General features: G+C 42.5%; 3 protein-coding genes across 5 annotated transcripts; all 3 read left to right on the top strand.

Moving 5' to 3' along the window:
• Positions 1 to 229: 229 nt before the first annotated feature.
• LOC107390283 (complement C1q-like protein 2) lies at positions 230 to 1,267 on the top strand. Its single transcript, XM_015966903.3, has 2 exons — positions 230 to 805; positions 1,030 to 1,267. Exons 1-2 carry the CDS (start codon positions 230 to 232, stop codon positions 1,207 to 1,209), a joined length of 756 nt encoding a protein of 251 aa, XP_015822389.3. The 3' UTR covers positions 1,210 to 1,267.
• A 6,863-nt stretch (positions 1,268 to 8,130) lies between these two features.
• On the top strand, positions 8,131 to 13,113 carry c6h2orf76 (chromosome 6 C2orf76 homolog). Its single transcript, XM_015966905.3, has 5 exons — positions 8,131 to 8,327; positions 9,472 to 9,522; positions 10,115 to 10,152; positions 12,009 to 12,090; positions 12,304 to 13,113. The coding sequence occupies exons 1-5, from the start codon at positions 8,198 to 8,200 to the stop codon at positions 12,378 to 12,380; spliced, it is 378 nt and encodes a 125-aa protein (XP_015822391.1). The 5' UTR covers positions 8,131 to 8,197; the 3' UTR covers positions 12,381 to 13,113.
• Positions 13,114 to 13,498: 385 nt separating this feature from the next.
• LOC107390285 (diazepam binding inhibitor (GABA receptor modulator, acyl-CoA binding protein)) lies at positions 13,499 to 22,375 on the top strand. Of its 3 annotated transcripts, XM_015966906.3 has the most exons (4): positions 13,499 to 13,640; positions 16,588 to 16,705; positions 21,765 to 21,827; positions 22,083 to 22,375. In XM_015966906.3, the coding sequence occupies exons 1-4, from the start codon at positions 13,626 to 13,628 to the stop codon at positions 22,154 to 22,156; spliced, it is 270 nt and encodes an 89-aa protein (XP_015822392.1). In that variant the 5' UTR covers positions 13,499 to 13,625; the 3' UTR covers positions 22,157 to 22,375. The 3 variants fall into 3 exon arrangements, with proteins under 3 accessions (XP_015822392.1, XP_070408241.1, XP_054603165.1); XM_070552140.1 differs by lacking the exons at positions 21,765 to 21,827; positions 22,083 to 22,375 and adding an exon at positions 20,837 to 21,095; XM_054747190.2 differs by lacking the exons at positions 21,765 to 21,827; positions 22,083 to 22,375 and adding an exon at positions 18,646 to 19,039.
• The last annotated feature ends 1,750 nt before the right edge of the window (positions 22,376 to 24,125 follow it).

Here is a 24,125-nt window from a genome sequence, read left to right as displayed (position 1 = left end):
GAAGCCTCTTTCTGCTCTGAGATCCACAGTGTCACCCACGCCCAAACAAATCATCACCCTGTCAGCTGTGTGAGGCCGAGTTAAAGTGGCACCGCCCTGAGTGATGCCACCACTGCTCTCTCTTTTTACTGGACACATTCGCTCCCCTCAGATTCACCATCACATCCTAAAGCTCATCTCTCAGACTCTGCCGTGGAAGAAAGTTGTCATCGCAGTCACAGACATCGCCATGTTTTTGATTCTTATCATAGCAGTTACCCTGATGGTTCAAAACGCCAAGGCCGATGCTCGTTATGAGATGATGGGAACCTGCCGTATGATCTGTGACCCTTACAATCACAAATTGAGTGCTACTGAAGTCCTGCAGGACCTGACCTCTGTTCCATCAACTGCCTTTGTACAAGAGACAAAAGGTGAAACGGGTCAACCAGGAAAACCTGGGCCAAGAGGGCCACCAGGAGAACGAGGACCACCTGGTCCAAGAGGGCTGCCAGGTCACAGAGGAGACTCTGTCAAGGTGGGAAATCCGGGAATATTAGGCACAAAACTGGATGAAACTGGCGAAGAGCTGAGCGTTGGTGCTCAAGGAACAAGAATCGCCTTTTATGTGGGTCTGAAAAACCCCCACGAAGGATATGAAGTGTTGCATTTTGATGATGTTGTCACAAATTTGGGAAATAGCTATGACCTGGCAACTGGAAAGTTTACATGCAAGGTGTCTGGGATTTATTTTTTCACCTATCAGGTGTTGATGCGCGGAGGAGATGGAACAAGCATGTGGGCAGATTTATGCAAAAATGGACAGGTGAGTGCTTTTGTTTTTACATGTCTTTAATACCTGTGCTGATTTAACAGGTGTAGCTTTGGCTATAACCAGTCTTGCTTGAGAATCCAGGCAAATTTAAGATTTACCCACCTGGACCAATCACAGACAGCCTACCTTTGCTGGTGTGACTGGAGCTTGTCAGATAGAAAGATTCAGCTTGAGTCTGAAGACCCTCATAGATGCATCATGCTTTTACTTCGCAGGTCCGAGCCAGTGCCATTGCACAGGATGCTGACCAGAACTACGACTCTGCCAGCAACAGCGTCGTCCTGTATCTGGATTCTGGGGATGAGATTTATGTCAAACTGGATGGTGGGAAAGCGCATGGTGGGAACAACAACAAATACAGCACCTTTTCTGGTTTTCTTTTATACCCGGACTAATGTTGAACATTAGATTGAGTCCTCCGCAGAGGAAGACTTCAGCTTCACTGTTAAAGTATAATCCAACTAAAGTATTTAGTTACTTTAAAAAAAGACTTTAGTTGGATGACGTGTCATCTAAATAGCATCAGACAAAAAGTTCACGGGAAAAAGTTTATCAGTAAGAAGGGCCTAAGGAAAAAGGTTGTTTTGCCTGTTAAACTTTTGTCTGACAGACTTTTTCCTGACCTTCTTTTCAGATCCCTCTGTGTCTAATGGCATCAGAAGTCCGATGTCTGACACATGAGGATGTCCTAACATATATACCATACAGCTAGTTGGAGTCTTCATTTGGTACCATTCGAGTACATTTGAAATTTTGGCAAGGCATTTTATGGCAGGCTGGGTCACAAAGAGCTGATGCTGTAGATGTAAGAAAATCCTGACTGTTGTCCAATTTTTCATCAGTTATATATTTTAACCGTTTAAAATTGTAGCAACCTGAACAACACCTAAAACCAGTTTCCCCGAGAAATGTAATTTTGTTGTTTTTGAAATAAGATCAGCCACTCCAACCCCTCCCTTCCGCCAGATGCGTGAGAGGTGTGTGACATAATAAAGACGTTTTACCCACAACAGGCAGCGTTTCAGATGTGAAACAGCATTCCACACAGCTGGTCCCATGAGGTCACAAAATCACGGGAGAATTACAACTCTGCACGTGATTTTGGGAATCCACGTAATAACAAGCAAGGAGAAAATCTGCATGGCTGCATGTATCCAAAAAGGTCTATGGTTAATTTCTGTTCCTTGTCTATGGTAGATCTCCTCGTGTGATTCTGGCTCTTGGTACTGGACTCGATACATTTCTGTAACATGGAAAACAGTCACAAGGATACTTTGGGCTAAAACAACAAATAAAACTTTCTAATTTTATTCTGACACAAAATTCCTAATGTTTTTACCACCAGGGAGTAAGCACACACACAGGGAATGTCCACTACTCTATTTTGTCAAATGCATTTAGCACAGCTTTATGCAAGAGCAGGCAAACAGCTCAACATGACATCTGACTGGTTAGTAATCAACTTCAAAAGCAACAATAGTAAAATCAGAACTGAATACTCACATTCATCTGAGAGCTGAAACCCTCAACTTTTGTTAGGAATCTTTCATTGGGTGGATGGAGAGAAAAGGCTCATAAAATCTTGATCATGGACGTTCACTTTCTTCTTCTGCTGGTTCTGCCAGGCGGCCATCCTTTCTGTCCCGAGGTCCAACTGATCTAAGCCCTCTGGGGTGTGGATTTACTTTGAGAAAAAGCACAGGTGCAGTTTGTTGCCAACAGTTGCACCTCAATGAGACTTAAATAAGTTTAGAACACTTGGTTAATTTTAGATAAAACACATGCGGGTCCAGAGCTCTGAATATAAAAGCTTACAAAGGTTTATGGCCCCTGAACGTAGCACACATAAGAAAAGACCACAGAATATGAGACTTTAAGTGTAAATCTGCTATTTCTATCTTAGGGGCAGTTACATTTACAGCTGGTTTTAGAACATAAAAGACGCAGATACTATTTACATGTTTATAATTACCTGTTATATGGAAGGCTGATAACTGGTAGAAAACACACTCACTGGACCAAGCAGAGGAATTAGCAGTACCGGGAGTTTTATACCTTTTCATGAGATATTTCTGTTGGACAGGCTGTGATAATGTGAAAACAGAGTAAATATCTTATAAAGGTTGTATTCAATCTGCACCATTTTGCAACAAACTAATAAACAGCAAACATTTCCAGAGCTGCACAGATTTCTGGGAGGAAAAAAAACCCAAACACTGAAGATATTGGGATAAACCTTCTGTTTGAGGTGAGATGTTGCTGGATCTGAACTCTTGAACTCTGAGATACTAACTAAAACTTTATTTATATTGCGCCTTCACGTGGCCCAAGGACCAAACTAAGCGCTGCACAGCAGAAATAAGCATTAAAATAATAATAATAAATAAGTAAATAAATAATAAAAACATATAAAATCATTTAAAACCAGCAAAAACATGCAGATAAAATCTAGATATAGATAAGAGATAGTGCAGCAGGTTAAAAAGAGATCAGTTTTATTATTATTTTTTATTTAATTATTTATTTTTGCACTGAATCAGCTCAGGACTTTATACACAAGAGCCAACAGGTCTGTGACATGTCATGTTCTGAGGTTTCCAGTGACAGGTGTAATCAACCCAATAAGCATGAGGGTGTTCGATTTGTAACCAGAGCTCATTGGAAATCACTTTATTTCTACTATTAGTGTTTGTTAATCTGTGAGTGTGCAGCAGTCAGCTCCTATCTGGTTGATAAAGTCAGTGCAGACTGAACCTAAAACACACAATGCAAGAGTGCCACCTAGTGACAATATTTAACACTCCACTCACTCCTTAACAGATCTCCTTTACTGTAACTGTTCGAACATGATCCAAACACTTATAAAAATAAATAAACAACTTTGGTTCTGTTGCTAGTTTAATTAACTTAGATTATACTCCAACATAACATGCTCATTATTTACAGGTCATGTGTTTCCACCTGTTTACTGGGTTTTGGAGTGTGACTGTACCCTGGTTGTGCTCATATACTTACCCTTAGCATAAATACAAACATTTCTGCGTAGCTGCTGCTAAAGATGTGCATCCTGTCTCATGGCGTGACTGTTGGTTATTTTCTTGTTTCCAGTAAATTCAGAACCTTAAATCAGCACAGCATCCTGTTGTAGATGATGACCTGTCAGGATCACAGTTTCCTCTGTAGCCTGTTCTTATTTTTTTACATGCTCCTGTTCATTTTTACCGTTGTACCTGAACATGTTTAATTGTGTTTTAGGGTTCCATTGTTGGCTCTTCATAATGATGAGATAGTTCACAAATCAAAGTTAATACATGTTCTGGTGCATGTAGTAAATTAAACTGTCCCATCGCTTTATCTTTCCTGGGATCTTTCTATTCTTCAGGATTGTCAGAGTATTCAAGCTTCTTTTCATTTTGGAGTGTTTCTACTTTTTTATATGCATTCCAAACTGTTGTTGTATTTTGTTCATGTGTGAAAAATTAGAACAAGCCCGTGTATTTTTGTAACAATGGTGGATATGTCAATATTTAATCTCAATTAACAGTAAGGTGAGTTTCAAGTAATATAACTAAACAATAAAAACTGATGAAAATTCTTAATTTTTTTTTCTTTACCTGGAGACAAACACCTGAACCTGCAAGCTGTCAACCATTGCATCTTTCTTCTGTTTTCCTCTATTTTTCTCTATTATGACCCCGAGGTCAAAGCCTCTCTGCAACGCTTGTGAGTGATTTCAGATATTACAGCTCCTCAGATGTGGAACGTCTAACTTGCAGACCCTGGTTGCATCTCATGGCCAGTGAAATCTGAATTCAAAGGGAACTATGACTCTTTGATACGGTGGCCCTGAAGTGCAAACCACAAAAACAAATCACTTAATGCAAAAACAAATCACAAAACGCACAACAAATTGAAAAGCGCAAAAACAAATTCACTAAATGCAACAAAAAAATCACTAAGCGCAAAAACAAATCACTAAACGCACAACAAATTGAAAAGCGTGACAACAAATTCACTAAACACAAAAACAAATCACAAAACACGCAACAAATTGAAAAGCGCAACAACAAATTCACTAAACACAAAAACAAATCACAAAACGCCCAACAAATTGAAAAGCACAACAACAAATTCACTAAACACAAAAACAAATCACAAAACGCAAAACCAAATTGAAAGCGCAAAAACAAAAAACAAACCGGAAGAGGTAGGTACCAATGCCGCAACAACAGGCAATAATTACTAGCTACAGCCCCAGCCAAACACGCCCCCCTGTTGAGCTACCCCGGAGCTCAATAACGGCGGCCCTCCCAGCGAACAACACAATTGAAAGAATATGTTTATACGCCAATAATGCTTAATTTTATATACAAGTGTTTCAGAAAAAAATTACGAATGCGCTATCAATCAAACTACAGTGGGGCAAAAAAGTATTTAGTCAGCCACCGATTGTGCACGTTCTCCCACTTAAAATGATGACAGAGGTCAGTAATTTACATAATAGGTACACTTCAACTGTGAGAGACAGAATGTGAAAAAAAAAATCCATGAATTCACATGGCAGGATTTTTAAAGAATTTATTTGTAAATCAGGGTGGAAAATAAGTATTTGGTCAATAACAAAAATTCAACTCAATACTTTGTAACGTAACCTTTGTTGGCAATAACAGAGGTCAAACAATTACTATACGTCTTTACCAGGTTTGCACACACAGTAGCTGGTATTTTGGCCCATTCCTCCATGCAGATCTTCTCGAGAGCAGTGATGTTTTGGGGCTGTCGCCGAGCAACACGGACTTTCAACTCCCTCCACAGATTTTCTATGGGGTTCAGGTCTGGAGACTGGCTAGGCCACTCCAGGACTTTCAAATGCTTCTTACGGAGCCACTCCTTTGTTGCCCGGGTGGTGTGTTTGGGATCATTGTCGTGTTGGAAGACCCAGCCACGTTTCATCTTCAAAGCTCTCACTGATGGAAGGAGGTTTTGGCTCAGAATCTCACGATACATGGCCCCATTCATTCTGTCCTTAACACGGATCAGTCGTCCTGTCCCCTTAGCAGAAAAACAGCATCAAAGCATGATGTTCCCACCCCCATGCTTCACAGTAGGTATGGTGTTCTTGGGATGCAACTCAGTATTCTTCTTCCTCCAAACACGACGAGTTGAGCTTATACCAAAAAGTTCTACTTTGGTTTCATCTGACCACATGACATTCTCCCAATCCTCTGCTGTATCATCCATGTGCTCTCTGGCAAACTTCAGACGGGCCTGGACATGCACTGGCTTCAGCAGCGGAACATGTCTGGCACTGCAGGATTTGATTCCCTGCCATTGTAGTGTGTTACTGATGGTGACCTTTGTTACTGTGGTCCCAGCTCTCTGCAAGTCATTCACCAGGTCCCCCGTGTGGTTCTTGGATTCTTGCTCACTGTTCTCATGATCATTTTGGCCCCACGGGATGAGATCTTGCGTGGAGCCCCAGATCGAGGGAGGTTATCAGTGGTCTTGTATGTCTTCCATTTTCTGATAATTGCTCCCACAGTTGATTTTTTCACACCAAGCTGCTTGCCTATTGTAGATTCACTCTTCCCAGTCTGGTGCAGGTCTACAATTCTTTTCCTGGTGTCCTTCGAAAGCTCTTTGGTATTGGCCATAGTGGAGTTTGGAGTCTGACTGTTTGAGGCTGTGGACAGGTGTCTTTTATACAGATAATGAGTTCAAACAGGTGCCATTAATACAGGTAACGAGTGGAGGACAGAAAAGCTTCTTAAAGAAGACTTAGAGGTCTGTGAGAGCCAGAGATTTTCCTTGTTTGAAGTGACCAAATACTTATTTTCCACACTGATTTACAAATAAATTCTTTAAAAATCCTGCCATGTGAATTCATGGATTTTTTTTTTCACATTCTGTCTTTCACAGTTGAAGTGTACCTATGATGTAAATTACTGACCTCTGTCATCATTTTAAGTGGGAGAACTTGCACAATCGGTGGCTGACTAAATACTTTTTTGCCCCACTGTATGTCTTAAACGTTCAAATTTAAAGTACAAAATCTTCACAAGTTGTAAAAATATAAATCTGTCTTTACCTGAAACGTCATTTCCATCTCTTGCAACACGCATGCGAGTTCTCATCTTCATACATGCACGCGTGTTTTGTACATAGGCGCGTTTGGCCGGGGCTGCGTCTGCAGCTAGACCTTACTCATAGCCACAGCGTCCAGTGAACTCACCACTCATGCTGCCTTCCCTCCGGACCACCGAGAGCGACCGTCATACAAGGGTAACATAGACTCTGCACAATGGTGTTGGATGGTTTTTTGAAAAATCTCTAGCTTATCAAACCATGCAGCCAAACTGATTTTACAACCCAGACATCAAAAGATCTGTCAGATACTTACAAGGTTTTGCTATAAACATCTAGCTTACATTCCATCATTTCATTCATACTTCGTCATGTATAATCACTAGTTTAGAAAAATTGACCTACTTTTTTAAATAAAACTATATACTTGACTCTGTCTGAATTAATATGAAATGAGTGTTTCCCTGAATAGTCAAAGAACAAAAAAGTAATATTAAATCAAACATTCAAAGACCAATCAGATTGATAATTCATGCTTATGTGGAATATCACATCTTATTGATCATTAATAAATGTAGCTAATCCTCACTGCTACACACCTTTAAGACAACATGGATCCCTTGTTCGTTTAAGGGCTCTCACAAACTGCTCTATAACAGAAAGCTACACACATTTGTTGTGGGCAGTGAGCATTCAGTTTGCTAACCCTCACATCTGCACATTTTCCACACTTTCAAGATGTTCGTCCTATATGCTATAGTCCACAACACTATTATCATTATCATAAAACATGCACCTCTGATGTTTGTTTCTTTTGATGTATTGTATTTTTGAACTGTCTCAGTAGTGCACTCAATACATAGAACTGTTTTGATCAAAGCCAACAAAAATTCCTTCCTGGGATGGCCTCCAATGCACTTTGGGTGGTACAGCTCACATATATATATATATATATATATATATATATATATATATATATATATATATATATATATATATATATATATATATATATATATATATATATATATATATTGCATGCTTTTTGGTCTGACAATACGATTTAAACTTTTTCCAAAACGTTTATCTCAACTTGTGCACCTTGGTGGGTAGCAGCATGTGTATATAAATTATATACATATCCATGGGTAGCAGGACCACAATCCGGTAAAAACAATTTAATAATAATAATAATAATAATAGAGGAGGAAGCGCTCAGAAATCGATTGGTCAGGTCTGAACCATCTCAAAGCGTTCCGACGGTAAACAGACCGGTCCGGTCGGCGGTTCTCGCGGAACATGGACTCTGAAGCTGTGGTCACGGTTCGGCTGGTCCGGTCTTTCGAACACAGGAATTTCAAGCCTGTAGTGTTCCACGGAGTCAATCTGGACCAGACGGTCCAGGACTTTATGCGTGTCGTCAGAGAAGGTGAGTCGAACCGGTGTTACGTTTAGATGCGCCCCCTTGTAGTAAAAACAGTTCCTTCTGTAACTTTTCTCATTTCTGCCATAAAATTGTTTTGATTCAGTATTCTGAGAAAACCTCTACAACAACAGATCGTATTATTTTTGTTGTTTTATTCACTGTAGCAGGAGACGCCATGATGACTCGGAGAACTGACACTGCTCAGAAGGAAAACCAACACTTATTTTTTTCTTACCTGTTCATTTGTTGCATTTTAAAATAATTTACATTTAAATGTTCGTTTCTTCAAGTGGAACACTGCGTATCGGGAGGACACACATAGACACAGCACCTGATGTTTAATGGTAAAGCTAAATACCAAATAAAAAACTTAAATTTAACCAAAAGTGGCTAGTAGTGGTCCAGTCTGAAGTCCCGGATGTTTTATGTTCCCATCATGCATTGGCGTTGAGTGAGGATCTAACAACCTTTAGGTTAAAAAGTGTTTCTTTCCAACTGTTGTATATGGTGATGTGTTTTGTCAGATAAACAAATGAGAACAAATTCTGCTCTTAGGAATTTGTTATAATTGAAATTTAGGTGAGACACACCTGAAAATGATGGTGATAGATGGTCTGGCAGGTTTTGATGAGGACTATTCACCATCATTACTATACCATACCATACCACCTTTATTTATATAGCACTTTAAAAACACAGCCATACGGCCGACCAAAGTGCTGAACAGTCACACAATAACAGAGATAAAAACATAAAACAGAGCAATAAAATACAGTCAACAGCCAATAAAAAAGTTCCGATAAAAACCTCACAATAGTTCCGATAAAAACCATTACAATGGATGATAAAATAAGAGTAGTAAAAACCAAAGTAACAGCTAACTGTTAAAAGCAAGGGTAAAATAGTGGGTCTTTAGACTTAAAAACTGTCAAGGAAGATGCCAGTCTCCAATGATTAAAGATCTGTAATCTTAACTTCCATGGATCCAGACTACCATGCCCCAGAACCAGAACTGCACCATGACAAAGTGGTCATCATGTTGTTGGATTACCTTAAGACACGGGCTGGTGGTTGTGGTCCATTCTGGGAGTTCTGACCATACTGTGTGTCAGAGCAGAACTTGATTGTGTCTCTTAATCTCTTCCAGACATATCAACAAGAGCTGGGCTCCCTCCGCCCTTCAGAACCTTTCCCTACGGTACCCGCCTCTCATTTATGCCTGAAACTTGGTGTCAGATGTTAAGATCCAGTTCATGTGCCAGACCAGGGTCACTGAGTTCTATACTGGGTCTATAATATTTAAGGATTTGATGTCTTAAGAAAATCTTTGGATGAACTAAAATAATTGTACCCATGAACATGACATATGAGCCCCTTGGGGTCAAGGTCCAGCCTTCAGTGTCTAAAGTCCTGCCAGGGATCAGGTCCAGATGGGGCAGCAAGAAGCTCAGGAGTTACAGCAGGTTGTAAGATTGATCCTGGCTCCTGGCAGAGAACTCTGCTGTTGTGTCCTTGGGCAAGACGCTTAACCCTCCCTGCCTGCTGGTGGTGGTCGGAGCGACCGGTGGCGCCTGTGCTCGGCAGCCTCGCCTCTGTCAGTGAACAGCTGTGGCTACATTGTAGCTCATCACCATCATTGCGTGAATGTGTGTGTGAATGGATGAATGATACACTCTAGTGGAAGCGCTGACTCTATACACTCTATATGCATGACTATACAAGTGCAGGTCAGTTTTCATGGTTCTGTCAGCTATACGTTGGGTTTTTGACTCTGATTTTTGTATTTTCAGACACGATGAAGATCATCCATCAGGCTCATGGAGCTAAGGTACTGTCACAGTCTAGATCCAGTTCTTAGCATCTGGCTCTGGGTTTGTCGGTCTAGATCCATTTCTGTCAGGTGGTTTAGGTATCAGCCAGGATTCAATCCAGTCCATCTGGATCTTGTTCTGTAGCTATGGATGGATAATTCAATCCAGTCTGCTGACTCCTTTATTCAGGAGCGGTTTGACAAATTGACCTTTTATAAACGATCTCTTTTTATTAAACTTGAATAATCTTTCTGTTAAAGTGTGTTAAAGATGTCTTTCCAGTCAGTGGTTACTTTATCCATGCTCTGTTTAACTCTTCCCTGAGTTCTGGTATTTTCCATCAGGTTTTAATCATGCTGTGGTTCGGCTTCTACTCAAAAAAAACCACTTGGATCCCTCTGTTCTCTCAAATTTTTGACCCATTTCAAAAGCTTGTTTTTAATCAAGTTCAACAATTTTCAACACCTCTATCATAAAAACCATCCAATCTGGATTTGGATCATGGCACAGCACTGAATCGGCACTCCAGAAGGCTCATAGTGACAGTAGGCTGGCCATGCTGGACTATTTGGCTGCCTTTGATACGTTTGATCATAAAATTCTTGTCTCACGCCTTGAAGACTTTGTTGGTTTTGGTGGTAAAGTCTTAAAATGGTTTGCTTCCTTCCTACCTTGCTTGTATATATTGTAAATGGTAACAGTCCTTTGTCTTAATGCCTAACTGTTTTATCTTATTTATATCTTGTATGCTTTTATCTTCTTTGTTTTTCTTTAATGTAAATCTAACTACGTGTCTGTTTCTGATGCCTCTTGGCCAGATTGTTGTTGTGAATGAGAATGAGTTCTCAGTCGACTCATCTGGATAAATAAAAGTAAAATAAATCAACCTCTCAGATAGGACTTTCTCAGTGATGGTAGGTAGGTGATGTTTTCTCTGCGAAAGCCTCTCTTTCCAGTGGTGTTCCTCAGAGATCAGTTCTTGGTCTGCTGCTCTTTTCTTTATACATGCTACCACTTGGAAGAATCATAACTAGACATAACCTTTGTTTTCATTGTTATTCTGGCGATGTTCCAATATATTTACTAATCAGTCCAAATTCCAGTGTCACTATAACGTCCCTGCTGAGTTGCCTCGATTACCTCCAGCTGTGGCTCTCTGATAATCTCCTGCTCTTAAATAAAGAGAAGACAAAGTGCATTGTTTTTACTACAAGATCATGTAACAAGCTTTTCCTTGAACTTCCTCAGTCCAGATATAAGCCGTAGTGTGATTGCTCTTTTCAGTGGCAGCACCTGGACTCTGGAACAAGCTCTCCACAGACCTGCGTCTACAGAATTGCCACTTTTAAAAAGCAAACTCAAAGCATATATTTTCCAGCAGGCTTTTTACTAATAAAGTTTTTATTTTTTACAGCGGACCTCTCGTTTGGCTTTGAGACTTATTTTATTTGAGTTATTGATTTTAGGGTCTTGCTATTTATATGTTTTTATGTGATCTTAAATAGATTTTATGTTTATTTTTGTGGGGATTTTCTCTACCTTTCATTCTTATGTTAAGAACTTTGGTCACCTTCCAGGGTTGTGGAAAGTGCTCTATAAATGAACTTGGATGGTTGGTTGACCTTCGCAGCAGCCGGTTAGTCTGAATCTGGGCCTGATTTGATTTGGATATATTGTTATGTGCAGCACATAAAGATGACTGGTGCGTCATGAATAAACTGAACTGAAAGATTTGGGTTTGGTTTGCTGAACTGTAAACGGTTCTGAGGAAACGAGTCACCTGAGGGATTACTGAACACAGACCAAATGAGTTTTGATTCAGTCTTTGGTCTGAAGCAGCCCCCTGAACCTCTGACCTGGTTCTGTTTTCCAGACAAACGAGCTGGTTATGAGTGTGGATGAAGATGATAAGCTCATCCTGCAGGATGGACAAACCCTGCGATCTGCAGGAGTTGGTAAGAATCTGTGACCTCTGACCCAGGTCTGACCCTGACCAATAGACTAGATCATACTAGACCACTACCATAGTCACTTTGGTCTTCTGTCCTGGCTCACCCTCCCACACATGGACCTCCAGAGGAGATTGTAGACCAGTAACTGAGAGGTCCTGCATGGCCAGAGGAGAATGTGTGTCTGATCAAATCTGTGTTCTGTGTTTTTGTCTCCAGCTAATGAAACAGAAGTGGCCTTCTTCAGGAAAGAGGACTATGGTTTGTACAAAGCAAACCCCAGAACCTCGTGGTGACCTGGTGACTGAGGTTCCAGCAGGCGATCTGGTGCCAGAACCAGAAAAACCAACTGGACCTTGATGTCTCCACAGAGGAATCTTACGGTAGCCCTGACCCGTCTCCAGATGTTTCACTTCCTGTTCATGTAAACAGAACTTTGGGCACTTACTGGTTCATGGAAGCCTGACTTTGCTTTATTTGTGTTTATTAAAGTGTTTCACTTGATGGAAACAGCTGAATGGGTCAGACTAGATCATGTGGACACCTGGACTACTGCAAAAATAATAACCATGTAATAATAATTAACCATTAGTCCCCATTAACAGGAGCAGGGTGTTGTTTATAAACCTGGCTCCTAATGAGGTGAAAAGGTTTTCTGCACAATGACGTTAATAACCTTTATTACCAATATGAATACATGTGTGTTTTAAGCCCACTAGGTATTTATTTAGTGGAGGTGAAACACCTAAACCAATAAGCTTCAGGACTAACATTAATATTCAACATTTTTGCTCAGGTTGTTTACCTGTTTGACTTCTTTGACTCAGCTCCTATCAAGTACTTATAAAAATGTGCACACATGGGTTTACTAAAGGGTTAGTAATAGTTTTCATTAGTTGCACATAGTGTTCATTTAAAACTCAAATGTTCCGTTTTTGTCCGCCTTATTTTGTATTTATTCTACTCTTTTATTATGTTGCCTTCATCTATTTCCATCCAAATAAAGAATCTGTCCAGACTAGTTCATCATATGGTCCTACAGGTGTTTCATTTCTTCACATGGAGACCGTTTTTATTTGTGTTGAATGGAAGCATGTGTCCAACATCTGCATCTTAAAACCGTTGTACCATTACTTCTTCTAAGGAAACAGACACTTCATAGGTAAAAAGCAGGTAAATATGTTCCACAAAATAAATACACGAATGAATGAAGGACAGATTTCAGCCATCATTTTTAGAATCATGAAAGGAATAGTTTAAGGACATTTAAAAAATTGACTTGAATGAGATTCATTACTTGTTTAGTTGTCTATTACTGTGTTTTTGTTTATTTTTGGGGTGAATTTCAGAGCTTCTGTGGATTGGGGTCAATCCTAATGACCCTAAGGACCCAGAGCCTGATTGGGTGGTACCAGAGATTGCGTATGACGTCACTCGTCAACTCATAACGGTTGGTCCGATAGGGGAGGAGTCGGACGGTCGGTGGACTTCGTTCGTCCTTTCAGACATCTTCCAGCTAGACCACTGCTGTCAGGCTAAAGATGGCGGACCTGCAGGTATGTGAGGACAGGGTTTTTACAGCGCTGCGTCCCGATACTGAAGAAGCTGGTAGGTTGTGTGAAAAGGTGCTGCGGTACCATCGTGGAGGCAGGCAGTGGGTTTGCTGTTTGCCACGGCGGATACTGGATGATAACACGGCTCGTTTAGCGTTTTAAATCACGTGAGTGAACTTGGGCATTTTCATGTTGTTCGGTGCCTGTTTGGACCGGGTTCGGACCGGCTGGCCCGCTCAATCAGCACCGGCGTGCAGACCCGTTAGTTCTATTAGTTCTAGAGACGTGTCGTAAAACAACTGCACTTTGAACCCACACGGCAAAAACGGCCTCGCGCGTCCACCGATCTGAGGCATGCATTAATGATTAATCCTAATTGTTATTAAATTTCAGCGAGTGTGTGAAGGGCTGTTTCCTTTGTGTCCCTGTGATGGACCGGTTTGCTGTCCACGATGTCCCCGACTCTGGTGCGGTGGCTTTTGGAGACACCTGCTCCGCGGCAGCGGTGATGATGAATGAATACATGATGTATTACGGTAGAAGGGCGGACCATTTTCAGCTTCTGTGTGAAAGGTGTAGACACCTGTAGTCAGGGCCAGATTAACACTTTGTTGTACCCTGGGCAACAATATTCAAGGGCCCCATCATCACGACCCAAGGATCACCATAATATGGTCACATACAGAATATATTACTGTAATATGCAGTAAATATTCTCAATACTTGAATGCCTGACATCACGTAACCCACTCAGGGTAACCTTTGACCCACCTTGTGTGGACTGACCAATGAGGAGAGGGTCTTAACTTGAGGCCCTCTCTTCATTGGTCAGTCTGCATGAGACTGACTCTCAACTGACGTTCAGTCATAGGCAGCAAAGTGTCTCTGTGCAGCAAAAAAGCCCGGGTGGACAGTTTGTTTAATGTAGGGTGACCATATTTCCATTTCCAAACAAGAGGACAGGGGATCTGTGCCTATGATGTCACACTATGGCAACGCCACACAAACCACGCTGGGACCCATTTTTTGTAAGAACTAAATTAATATCAGATTCTGCCAATAAAAGGGCTCGAAAACAATTCATATGTAAATATTTAGCACATTTACTGCAAAATCTCATTTTTCTGCTTTAGTGCTGCAAAAAGGTTTTATTAATAATAAATTATTATACCTTTTGTTTTACTACAGCATCGGTAAGCTTCCTGTGCACAGATCATTAAGGATGCTTGTTTCAGCTGTGAGATTAGACGATAGGATCAATGAAAAAATAAGTTGTCACACACTCCATGGAAACTTTCAGAGAATCCACAAATAGTGGCTTTCAGATGGTTTTGTTACTTTTTGCAAGTTTAGAAAATCAGCAGATGAGACCGCGTGTCTGATAATTTAGTTTTTCATCTGATAACATGTCAGTAATGTCTGAGGAGCTTTTATAAACACTGTATAACTAACACTCCTGGAGAGGGTTTGGAGGCTTCTGGGGAGCCCAGTTATGGGGGGGGGGTGTCATTTTGCCTTGGCCCCCAAAATGTCTTGAAACGGCCCTGGGTGTGTGACTGAGTTTTGAAGGTGATCTGAATTGTATCAGATGTATAAATATTACATGTGTGTAACTTAATGTTTTATACAGTTAAAAACGTGTAGTGGAGATAAATCTACCTACATTTTACTTTTCAACACTTTGTTTTGTTTTCTTGTTTTTATTTAACCATTTCCTGTCCTGTCTGTCTCTCATCTTCCTGCATCTCCTCTAAACTCTCCGGAAAATCTGCTGCCTGGATTCTTACTTTTTCACCTCATCAGTTACTTTTGAGCAGATCAAAGGGATCTCCTGACCACAAAGCGCAGAGCGCGTTTCGATGCGTCAGTGAGGTGAAATCACCGCAGCACAGGGCTCCGCAGTAGAGCGCTTCAGGCGCAAATAAGACAGAAAGTAGAGAATATGTGCGGACATGAACGATCGTGTGCTAATTGTAGTTTTTTGGTTGCGCCACTTTGAGAATGGACCTTGCACTGGAAGCAGCTGCCTGGAGCGCTGCGCAACAACGCAGCGCTGTGCCGCTCTCTATGCTCTCTGCTCAGAAGAGTCCATAAATGATGTAATATAGGTAGAAAACTTTTTTCCGGCTTCCCTGGATGTGTAGGATATCCAGCTCCCCCATATTTCGATCCCTGCTCCTGAATGAAAAGCCGGACATTTTCATCAATACAAGAACCCCCAGTCCGGACGCCCCGGACAGAGAGTGAAAAGTGGACATGTCCGGGGGAAACAGGACGTACGGTCACCCTAGTTTAATATAAAGCGGGAGATTACAGATAGGCGTACAGTATTTTGCTCGTACCCTTGCTGCCCTGGGCCCTTTAGAGTTCGTGGGCCCTGGGCAATTGCCCAGTTGCCCATATGGTTAATCCGGCCTTGCCTGTAGTTAAACTACGTGTATCATGGGGGACACCCTGGACAAGTCTCTAATCTGTAGAGACACAAAACCAGATACTCTCCATAGGGACCTATGGTCTCCAATAACCTAACGTCCATGTTTTTAGGTTTGTGAAAGATATCAATGAATTATTTTTCAATACAATAATTGATAATGTGTTTCTGAGTATTTTCCTTTATCTATGATCTATGATCTAGAACTTACATCTCTGTCAACCAATGGGACTTTATGACTCATCTGCTCTTTTGTTGTTACCTGGTGATAAAGTATCAACAGGTGTGTAGAGGTGAGTGAGAGAATGACCTGAAAACTACTGCTTCATAACAGATTTCCTGTGTCAGGACACCAGAAGCTGATCACCACTGAGTGGTTGTGTTAACAGTGTGCTACTGGAAGGTGTTGCAGGACAGAAACTCAACTTTAAAAACCAGACTCACACTAAGGATTGCTGTTCTGTTTCAGTCAGTTATTGAAAATTTCCACATTTTTGGTGTTCATCCTGTCCTCTGCAGGCTCAGTTTGATACAGCAGCAGCTGAGGTGAAGCAGCTGAAGGCCAAACCTTCAGATGATGAGATGCTGCAGATCTACTCCCTGTTTAAGCAGGCTACAGTGGGAGATGTAAACACAGGTGAGACTTTATCCTTACAGAAGCACACTGCAGTCATCAACAACTACAAAAGGCATGGTTTAGCACCAAGCTGCGATTTTGCGTGATTTCTACTCACGACAAAAATAGCATGAGGGGATCAGTAAACGGTGTAAGGTAACCTGTAGGCTCCACAGAAACGCATCTTAGCTGAATTAATTATAGATTCAGTAGGATAAATACAATAAAGTTTATTTCTCGCCAAATAGAATATTTAAGAAATCACAATATAATGATAGAAACATTACTTGGTATATACATGTCCTTCTAACAAAATTAGCATATTGTGATTAAGTTAATTAATGTCAGTAATGTACTGATAAACATTACACCTTCATATATATTAGATTCATTACACACAACTGAAGTAGTTCAAGCCTTTTATTGTTTCTAATATTGATGATTTTGGCATACAGCTCATGAAAACCCAAAATTCCTATCTCAAAAAATTAGCATATTTCATCCGACCAATAAAAGAAAAGTGTTTTTAATACAAAAAAAGTCAACATTCGAATAATTATGTTCAGTTATGCACTCAATACTTGGTCGGGAATCCTTTTGCAGAAATGACTGCTTCAATGCGGCGTGGCATGGAGGCTATCAGCCTGTGGCACTGCTGAGGTGTTATGGAGGCCCAGGATGCTTCGATAGCAGCCTTAAGTTCATCCAGAGTGTTGGGTCTTGCGTCTCTCAACTTTCTCTTCACAATATCCCACAGATTCTCTATGGGGTTCAGGTCAGGAGAGTTGGCAGGCCAATTGAGCACAGTAATGGTCAGTAAACCATTTACCAGTGGTTTTGGCACTGTGAGCAGGTGCCAGGTCGTGCTGAAAAATGAAATCTTCATCTCTATAAAGCTTTTCAGCAGATGGAAGCATGAAGTGCACCAAAATCTCCTGATAGCTAGCTACATTGACCCTGCCCTTGATAAAACACAGTGGACCAACACCAGCAGCTGACATGGCACCCCAGACCATCACTGACTGTGGGTACTTGACACTGGACTTCAGGCATTTTGGCATTTCCCTCTGCCCAGTCTTCCTCCAAACTCTGGCACCATGATTTCCGAATGACATGCAAAATTTGCTTTCATCCGAAAAAAGTACTTTGGACCACTGAGCAACAGTCCAGTGCTGCTTCTCTGTAGCCCAGGTCAGGCGCTTCTGTTGCTGTTTCTGGTTCAAAAGTGGCTTGACCTGGGGAATGCGGCACCTGTAGCCCATTTCCTGCTCACGCCTGTACGCGGTGGCTCTGGATGTTTCTACTCCAGACTCAGTCCACTGCTTCCGCAGGTTCCCCAAGGTCTGGAATCGGTCCTTCTCCACAATCTTCCTCAGGGTCCGGTCATCTCTTCTCGTTGTGCAGCGTTTTCTGCCACACTTTTTCCTTCCCACAGACTTCCCACTGAGGTGCCTTGATACAGCACTCTGGGAACAGCTTATTCGTTCAGAAATTTCTTTCTGTGTCTTACCCTCTTGCTTGAGGGTGTCAATGATGGCCTTCTGGACAGCAGTCAGGTCGGCAGTCTTACCCATGATTGCGGTTTTGAGTAATGAACCAGGCTGGGAGTTTTTAAAAGCCTCAGGAATATTTTGCAGGTGTTTAGAGTTAATTAGTTGATTCAGATTATTAGGTTAACAACTCGTTTAGAGAACGTTTTCATGATATGCTAATTTTTTGAGATAGGAATTTTGGGTTTTCATGAGCTGTATGCCAAAATCATCAATATTAGAAATAATAAAAGGCTTGAACTACTTTAGTTGTGCGTAATAAATGTAATATACATGAAAGTCTAATGTTTATCAGTACATTACAGACAATAATGAATTTCATCACAATATGCTAATTTTTTGAGAAGGACCTGTATGTTGTGTGTGTGCGTGTGTGTGTGTGTGTGTGTGCTCTGTCTTGTCGATCCCCAGTGAGTCGTGGTGGATGGCTGCTTATTCTGAGCCAGGATCCTCTGGAGGTTTCGTCCTGTTTAAAGGGAGTATTCCTCTCCACTCTCGCTGGATGCTTGCTTAGTATGAGGATTGCATGTAGACGGGTTGGGCAAATTCCTACGCACCCTCCAGGATCCCCCTAAGGGTCTAGAGCTGGTCCGGTGTTCCACGGCCAGGACGAAAACCACATTGCTCCTCCTGAATCTGTGGTTCAACAATCCGACAGACCCTCCTCTCCAGAACCCCTGAATAGACCTTACTAGGAAGGCTCAGGAGTGTGATCCCCCTGTAGTTGGAGCACACCCTGCGGTCCCCCTTTTTTAAATAAGCGGACCACCGCCCCGGTCTGCCAGTCCAGTGGGACTGCCCCTGATGTCCACGCGATATTGCAGAGCCGCGTCAGCCAACACAGCCCCACAACATCCAGAGCCTAAATGAACTCCGGGCGGATCTCATCCACCCCTGGAGCCTTGCCACAGAGGAGCTTTTTAACCACCTCAGTGACCTCAGCACCAGAGATTTGAGAGGCCAACACAAAAAGTCCCGAGACTCTGCTTCCACACTGGAAAAGTGTCGGTGTGATTGAGGGGGTCTTCGAAGTATTCTGCCCACCAATCCACAACATCCTGAGTAGAGGTCAGCAACACACCGTCCCCACTATACATAGTGTTGGTAGTGCACTGCTAAAAAGACCTGATAGGACTCTTTCTTCAGCTTGACAGCATCCCTAACTGCCGGTGTCCACCAGCGGATTCAGGGGTTGCCACCACGACAGGCACCGACAATCTTGCGACCACAGCTCTGGTCGGCCGCCTCAACAATGGAGGCACGGAACATTTGCCTCCCCCGGAACATTTTGGAAGTTCTGTCGGAGGTGGGAATTTAAGCTCCTTCTGACAGGAGACTCTGCCAGACGTTCTCAGCAGACCCTCGCGATACGTTTGGGCCTGCCTGGTCTGACCGGCAGCCTCTCACACCATCTGAGCCAACTCACCACCAGGTAGTGGTCAGTTGACAGCTCCGCCCCTCTCTTCACCCGAGTGTCCAAGACATGCGGCCGCAGGTCAGATGAAACAACAACAAAGTTGATCATCGAGCTGCGGCCTAAGGTATCCTGGTGCCAAGAGCACATATGGACACCTTTATGTCTGAACATGGTGTTCATTATGGACAATCCATGACTGGCGCAGAAGTCCAATAACGAATCACCACTCAAATTCAGATCAGGGGGGCCGTTCCTCCATCCACACCTCTCCAGGTCTCACTGTCATTGCCCACGTGAGCGTTAAAGTCCCCCAGCAGAACGAGGGAGTCACCGGAAGGAGTGCTCTCCAGCACCCCCTCCAAGGTCTCCAAAAAGGGTGGGTAGTCTGAACTGTAGTTTGGTGCATAAGCACAGACCACAGTCAGAACCCTTCCCCCCACACGTAGGCGGAGGGAGGCTACCCTCTCATTCACTGGGGTAAACCCCAACGTACAGGCACCAAGATGGGGGGCAACTATATGCCCACCCCTGCTCGGTGCCTCTCAGTGGGAGCAACTCCAGAGTGGTAGAAAATCCAACTCCTCTCAAGGAAACTGGTTCCAGAGCCAGAGCCATGCGTTGAGGTGAGTCCGACTATATCTAGTCGGAACCTCTCAACCTCACACACCAACTCAGGCTCCTTCCCCACCAGAGAGGTGACATTCCATGTACCAAGAGCCAGCTTCTGTAGCCAAGGATCAGACCGCCAAGGTCCCCGCCCTCGACTACCACCCGTCACACACTGCGCCCGACCCCTTTGGCCCCTCCCACGAGTGGTGAGCCCATGGAAAGGGGGATCCACGTTACCTCTTCGGGCTGCGATATCGCAATATTAAGCACTGCTATCGAATATCGCAGGTTTTCCTAATATCGTGCAGCCCTAGTTGTAAACAACAAAGCGCGCATGTGTCGCCGGCAACTTCAGCAGATGATACGGTGGCTGGTAAGGGTCATCGCGCCCACACCGCAGCCACGGTAACCCACCGAGATAATATAGTTTTTTTTTTTAAAAACAAGACGGTTATTATTATTGTCAACTTTTTTACCGGGGTTTACCGCTACACCGGTTACCGTGACAACCCTAGTTCCAGCAGCACCTCCCGCTCCCGTTCTCATGCTCTTCTATGTTTCTGATTCCTAAAACAGGATGTCCAGACAGACTCCTGAATTCTGTCAGCGCTTCTCCTCAGGAACATCCACACTCGACGCTCACCTCCGCTGACTCTGGCGTAGGAGACGGATTTAATGCTCCATGACCGCTCAGACTGCGGTCGCTTTCAAAAACATCAGATATGTGTCGGAATCAGTACCACATATGAACGTGACCTGGATCAGATTTGAAAAAATTGGATCTGTGCATTCAGACTGTCATAAAAATATCTGATATTGGTCACATGTGGGGGGGTATCAGATTTGATGAACTTTTGCCTGCAATGTGAATGTAGCCAAATACAGTTTTACTAACCTGATCTGGAGTGCTTCCTCAATCCACTTCAGGAAGGCCCTTGTTCTAAATTTGACTTGGTTAATTTAAGGCTAAAAGAGCTACAATGCACTCTTGGATTTCATCATCCAGTAGATGCCAAATTCTGTTTCAGATGATGGTAAATCCCCGCTTTTCTAAATCATTCTTCCTGTCAGGAATTGTTGATAACTCATCAGTATTCATCAAAACTTTAAAAGTTTCTTCATTTCGAAATCCATTTTATTATTTTATTTAATTCCTCTCTTCAAATATTAAATGGTTTTTGAAGCAGATTTGAATTGAATTACCAGATGATTTATTGACAAACCTCGGAAGACTGATTTTATCACTCCAGAACATGTTTGTAAAACTTTCCCTTTAAAACTGATTAATCCAAGTCATCTTTGAGTTTGAATACAGGTCAATGTGAAGGAGGACTTCATACCTTCAGATTATATTAGATTTGAGTCATTTCAATATAAACTACAGTATCTCCTATGAGAAGTTCTCCTTGGTTCTCAAACTTGACTTTGATAATAAACTCAATAATCTCTAAAACAGATGGAATTTCTTCTTGGTTTCTGAAACCAGTGTGTTGTCTCCTTCCAGCTCGTCCAGGGATGCTGGATTTCACTGGGAAAGCTAAATGGGATGCCTGGGAGAAGCAGAAAGGTTGGAGATCATTGTTTACTGCTGTCAGTGTTTCCAGAGCTGCTGGGGCTACAATGTAGCTCATCACCGTGTGTGTGTGTGTGTGTGTGTGTGTGTGTGTGTGTGTGTCTGTGTACGATGGTACTGTAAAGCACTTTGTAATCTCCACGATAAGTGCTACAAAGATGCAGGCCATTTACTAAATATAAAGGAAGTCACTGTTGAGACTTTGGGTTATTTGATGAGTTTTAAGTCTATGTTTTCTCTTTTGACCAGGCAAGAACAAGGAGGATGCCATTAGTGAGTACATCAAGCTGGTGGAGGAGCTGAAGCAGAAGTATGGAATCTAAAAATGACCGTCTGGACTCGGACCTCTCTACCCAGCCCTCTTCATGCCAATGTAGTGAAATGCCTTAAAGCCTGAGGAGCTCACTCTTGGTGACAGGATGAGCGATCATGAAGGCCTCATGAACCACCAGTCCTGTTCTGAGTTCATTCTAATGCCTGTGAGAACCTGTCTTTCTATGCTCTGATCAGCCTGTTTCAAAATAAAAGGCCTTGTCATTTTACACTGTGTGTTCTGATTCTTCGGTGAGAGTAACTAAATCTGTTAATTTATATTTTATTTTTTTTCTCCAGAAAACTATATAATTATAAAAATGTTGAATGTGGGAAATTCCTCTCCCAGTAAACCAGGCAAATATGGCTGCAGATTTACACCTGGAAATCTGCAAGCAGCTTCCCTGAAAATATAGGGAAACTCACCATGATGGGGAGTGCACATATAAACCTGAGCTGCTCGCTCAGATGTCGCAGGTGAAGCACAGGCACCACCACTGCTGTTGTCTGGTACTGATGGTTGCTGTCATCAGGACATGACAAAGACTTTTATCCTAGCCCAACACGAACAAGGAGTGGACAAGCTGACTGCCACCTACACTTGGTAGCAAATGACCAATGATTGTGTTGTAACATCCTCCATGTGTCTGCTCGCTGTCAGAGACTCTCTTGGTCAGCTTGCTCCCCACACCAAACCTTCTGTCAGGAATCTTGGCGTGACCTTTTACCCAGCTCTCACTCTGGATTCTCATGTCAGTTCTCTTGTTCGCTCTTCCTTCTTCCATCTCAGGAACATTGCTAAGCTGAGTCCCATTCTGTCCCGCTCTGAACTTGAGACAGTTGTCCACACCTTCATCTCCTCACGCTTAGACTACTGTAACTCTCTTTTCACGTGTCTGAGCAGAACCTCCCTGAACCGTCTACAGGTGGTTCAGAATGCCTGTGCTCGGCTTCTGACCAAGCCCTCCAAACACACCCACATCACCCCGCTTCTCCTCCAGCTTCACTGGCTGCCAGTCAACTTCAGGATTCATTTCAAGATCCTGGTTCTGGTCTATAGGGCCTTACATAGACAAGCACCATCTTACATTGGTGATCTTCTCAGTCCCTACACCCCCAGCAGGTCCCTGAGGTCCAGTGATCAAAGCCTACTGGATGTGCAGCACCAGGCTAAAGACCAAAGGTGACAGATCATTTGCTGCTGTGGCCCCCAGACTCTGGAACTCTCTCCTCCTGAGCCTGAGATGAGTGGACTCAGTGGTCTCCTTTATAAAACAGCTGAAGACTCACTTGTTCAAGCTGGTTTTTGCATGACCTTCTTCACCACTCTCTTTATTCTGCTCTCCCCACCTATTCCACCTTCCTCAGGATCCACTGATTTCCCTCTTTCCTGTTCACTCTCTCTCTTTCTTAACATTTTTTAATCACAATTGTCTATTTTTGCTCATTTTAAATATATTTTTAAACATTTTCTAAATGCTTTATGTTTTTACAATTTTTGTTTTTGTGAAGCGCCTCGTGATTTTTATCTTGAGAGGCGCTATAGAAATGATATTTTCTTCTTCTTCTTCTTCTTCTTCTTCTTCTTCTTCTTCTTCTTCTAACATTCACCAAGGGAGGAACTCAACCTGTAGGTACAAGAGGAGAATGTGTCTTGAAGAATTAGGAAGTTCCCTAGTTAAGGCACACTCTGAGCTGCCTCAGCTTTAAGGAAGCTGCACCGAGCTCTCCATCCACGCCCACAGGAAGAGCATCAGTGTCAGCAAACGCCTGTATCAACAGCTACAGTCGTAACCCTGTTAGACCCCATGATTCTAAAAGAAAGGGATGTTAAGGCACATCTAGCATCAGCAGCAGAAACACACACTGCTGTCATTGCAAAAAAAAATTATAATAATAATTCAGCCAAACCACTAAAAGTTGCACATTTTGCCACACATGCATCAAAACACACACGTGCATGTTCTTACACAGAGACAT

The sequence above is a fragment of the Nothobranchius furzeri genome, chromosome 6 (assembly GCF_043380555.1).
Source record: "Nothobranchius furzeri strain GRZ-AD chromosome 6, NfurGRZ-RIMD1, whole genome shotgun sequence".
In the NCBI taxonomy this organism is placed as follows: domain Eukaryota; kingdom Metazoa; phylum Chordata; class Actinopteri; order Cyprinodontiformes; family Nothobranchiidae; genus Nothobranchius; species Nothobranchius furzeri.
This window is presented reverse-complemented; position numbering and strand designations above follow the sequence as displayed.

Bases quoted from the DNA above. Each gene is read 5' to 3' on its own strand.
- c6h2orf76 (XM_015966905.3), top strand. From the start codon at position 8,198: ATGGACTCTGAAGCTGTGGTCACGGTTCGGCTGGTCCGGTCTTTCGAA. The intron at 9,523-10,114 runs GTACCCGCCTCT...TTGTATTTTCAG, and splicing joins CTTCAGAACCTTTCCCTACG to ACACGATGAAGATCATCCAT. The intron at 10,153-12,008 runs GTACTGTCACAG...TCTGTTTTCCAG, and splicing joins ATCAGGCTCATGGAGCTAAG to ACAAACGAGCTGGTTATGAG.
- LOC107390285 (XM_054747190.2), top strand. The intron at 16,706-18,645 runs GTGAGACTTTAT...GTCGATCCCCAG, and splicing joins AGTGGGAGATGTAAACACAG to TGAGTCGTGGTGGATGGCTG.
- LOC107390283 (XM_015966903.3), top strand. From the start codon at position 230: ATGTTTTTGATTCTTATCATAGCAGTTACCCTGATGGTTCAAAACGCC. The intron at 806-1,029 runs GTGAGTGCTTTT...TTTACTTCGCAG, and splicing joins ATTTATGCAAAAATGGACAG to GTCCGAGCCAGTGCCATTGC.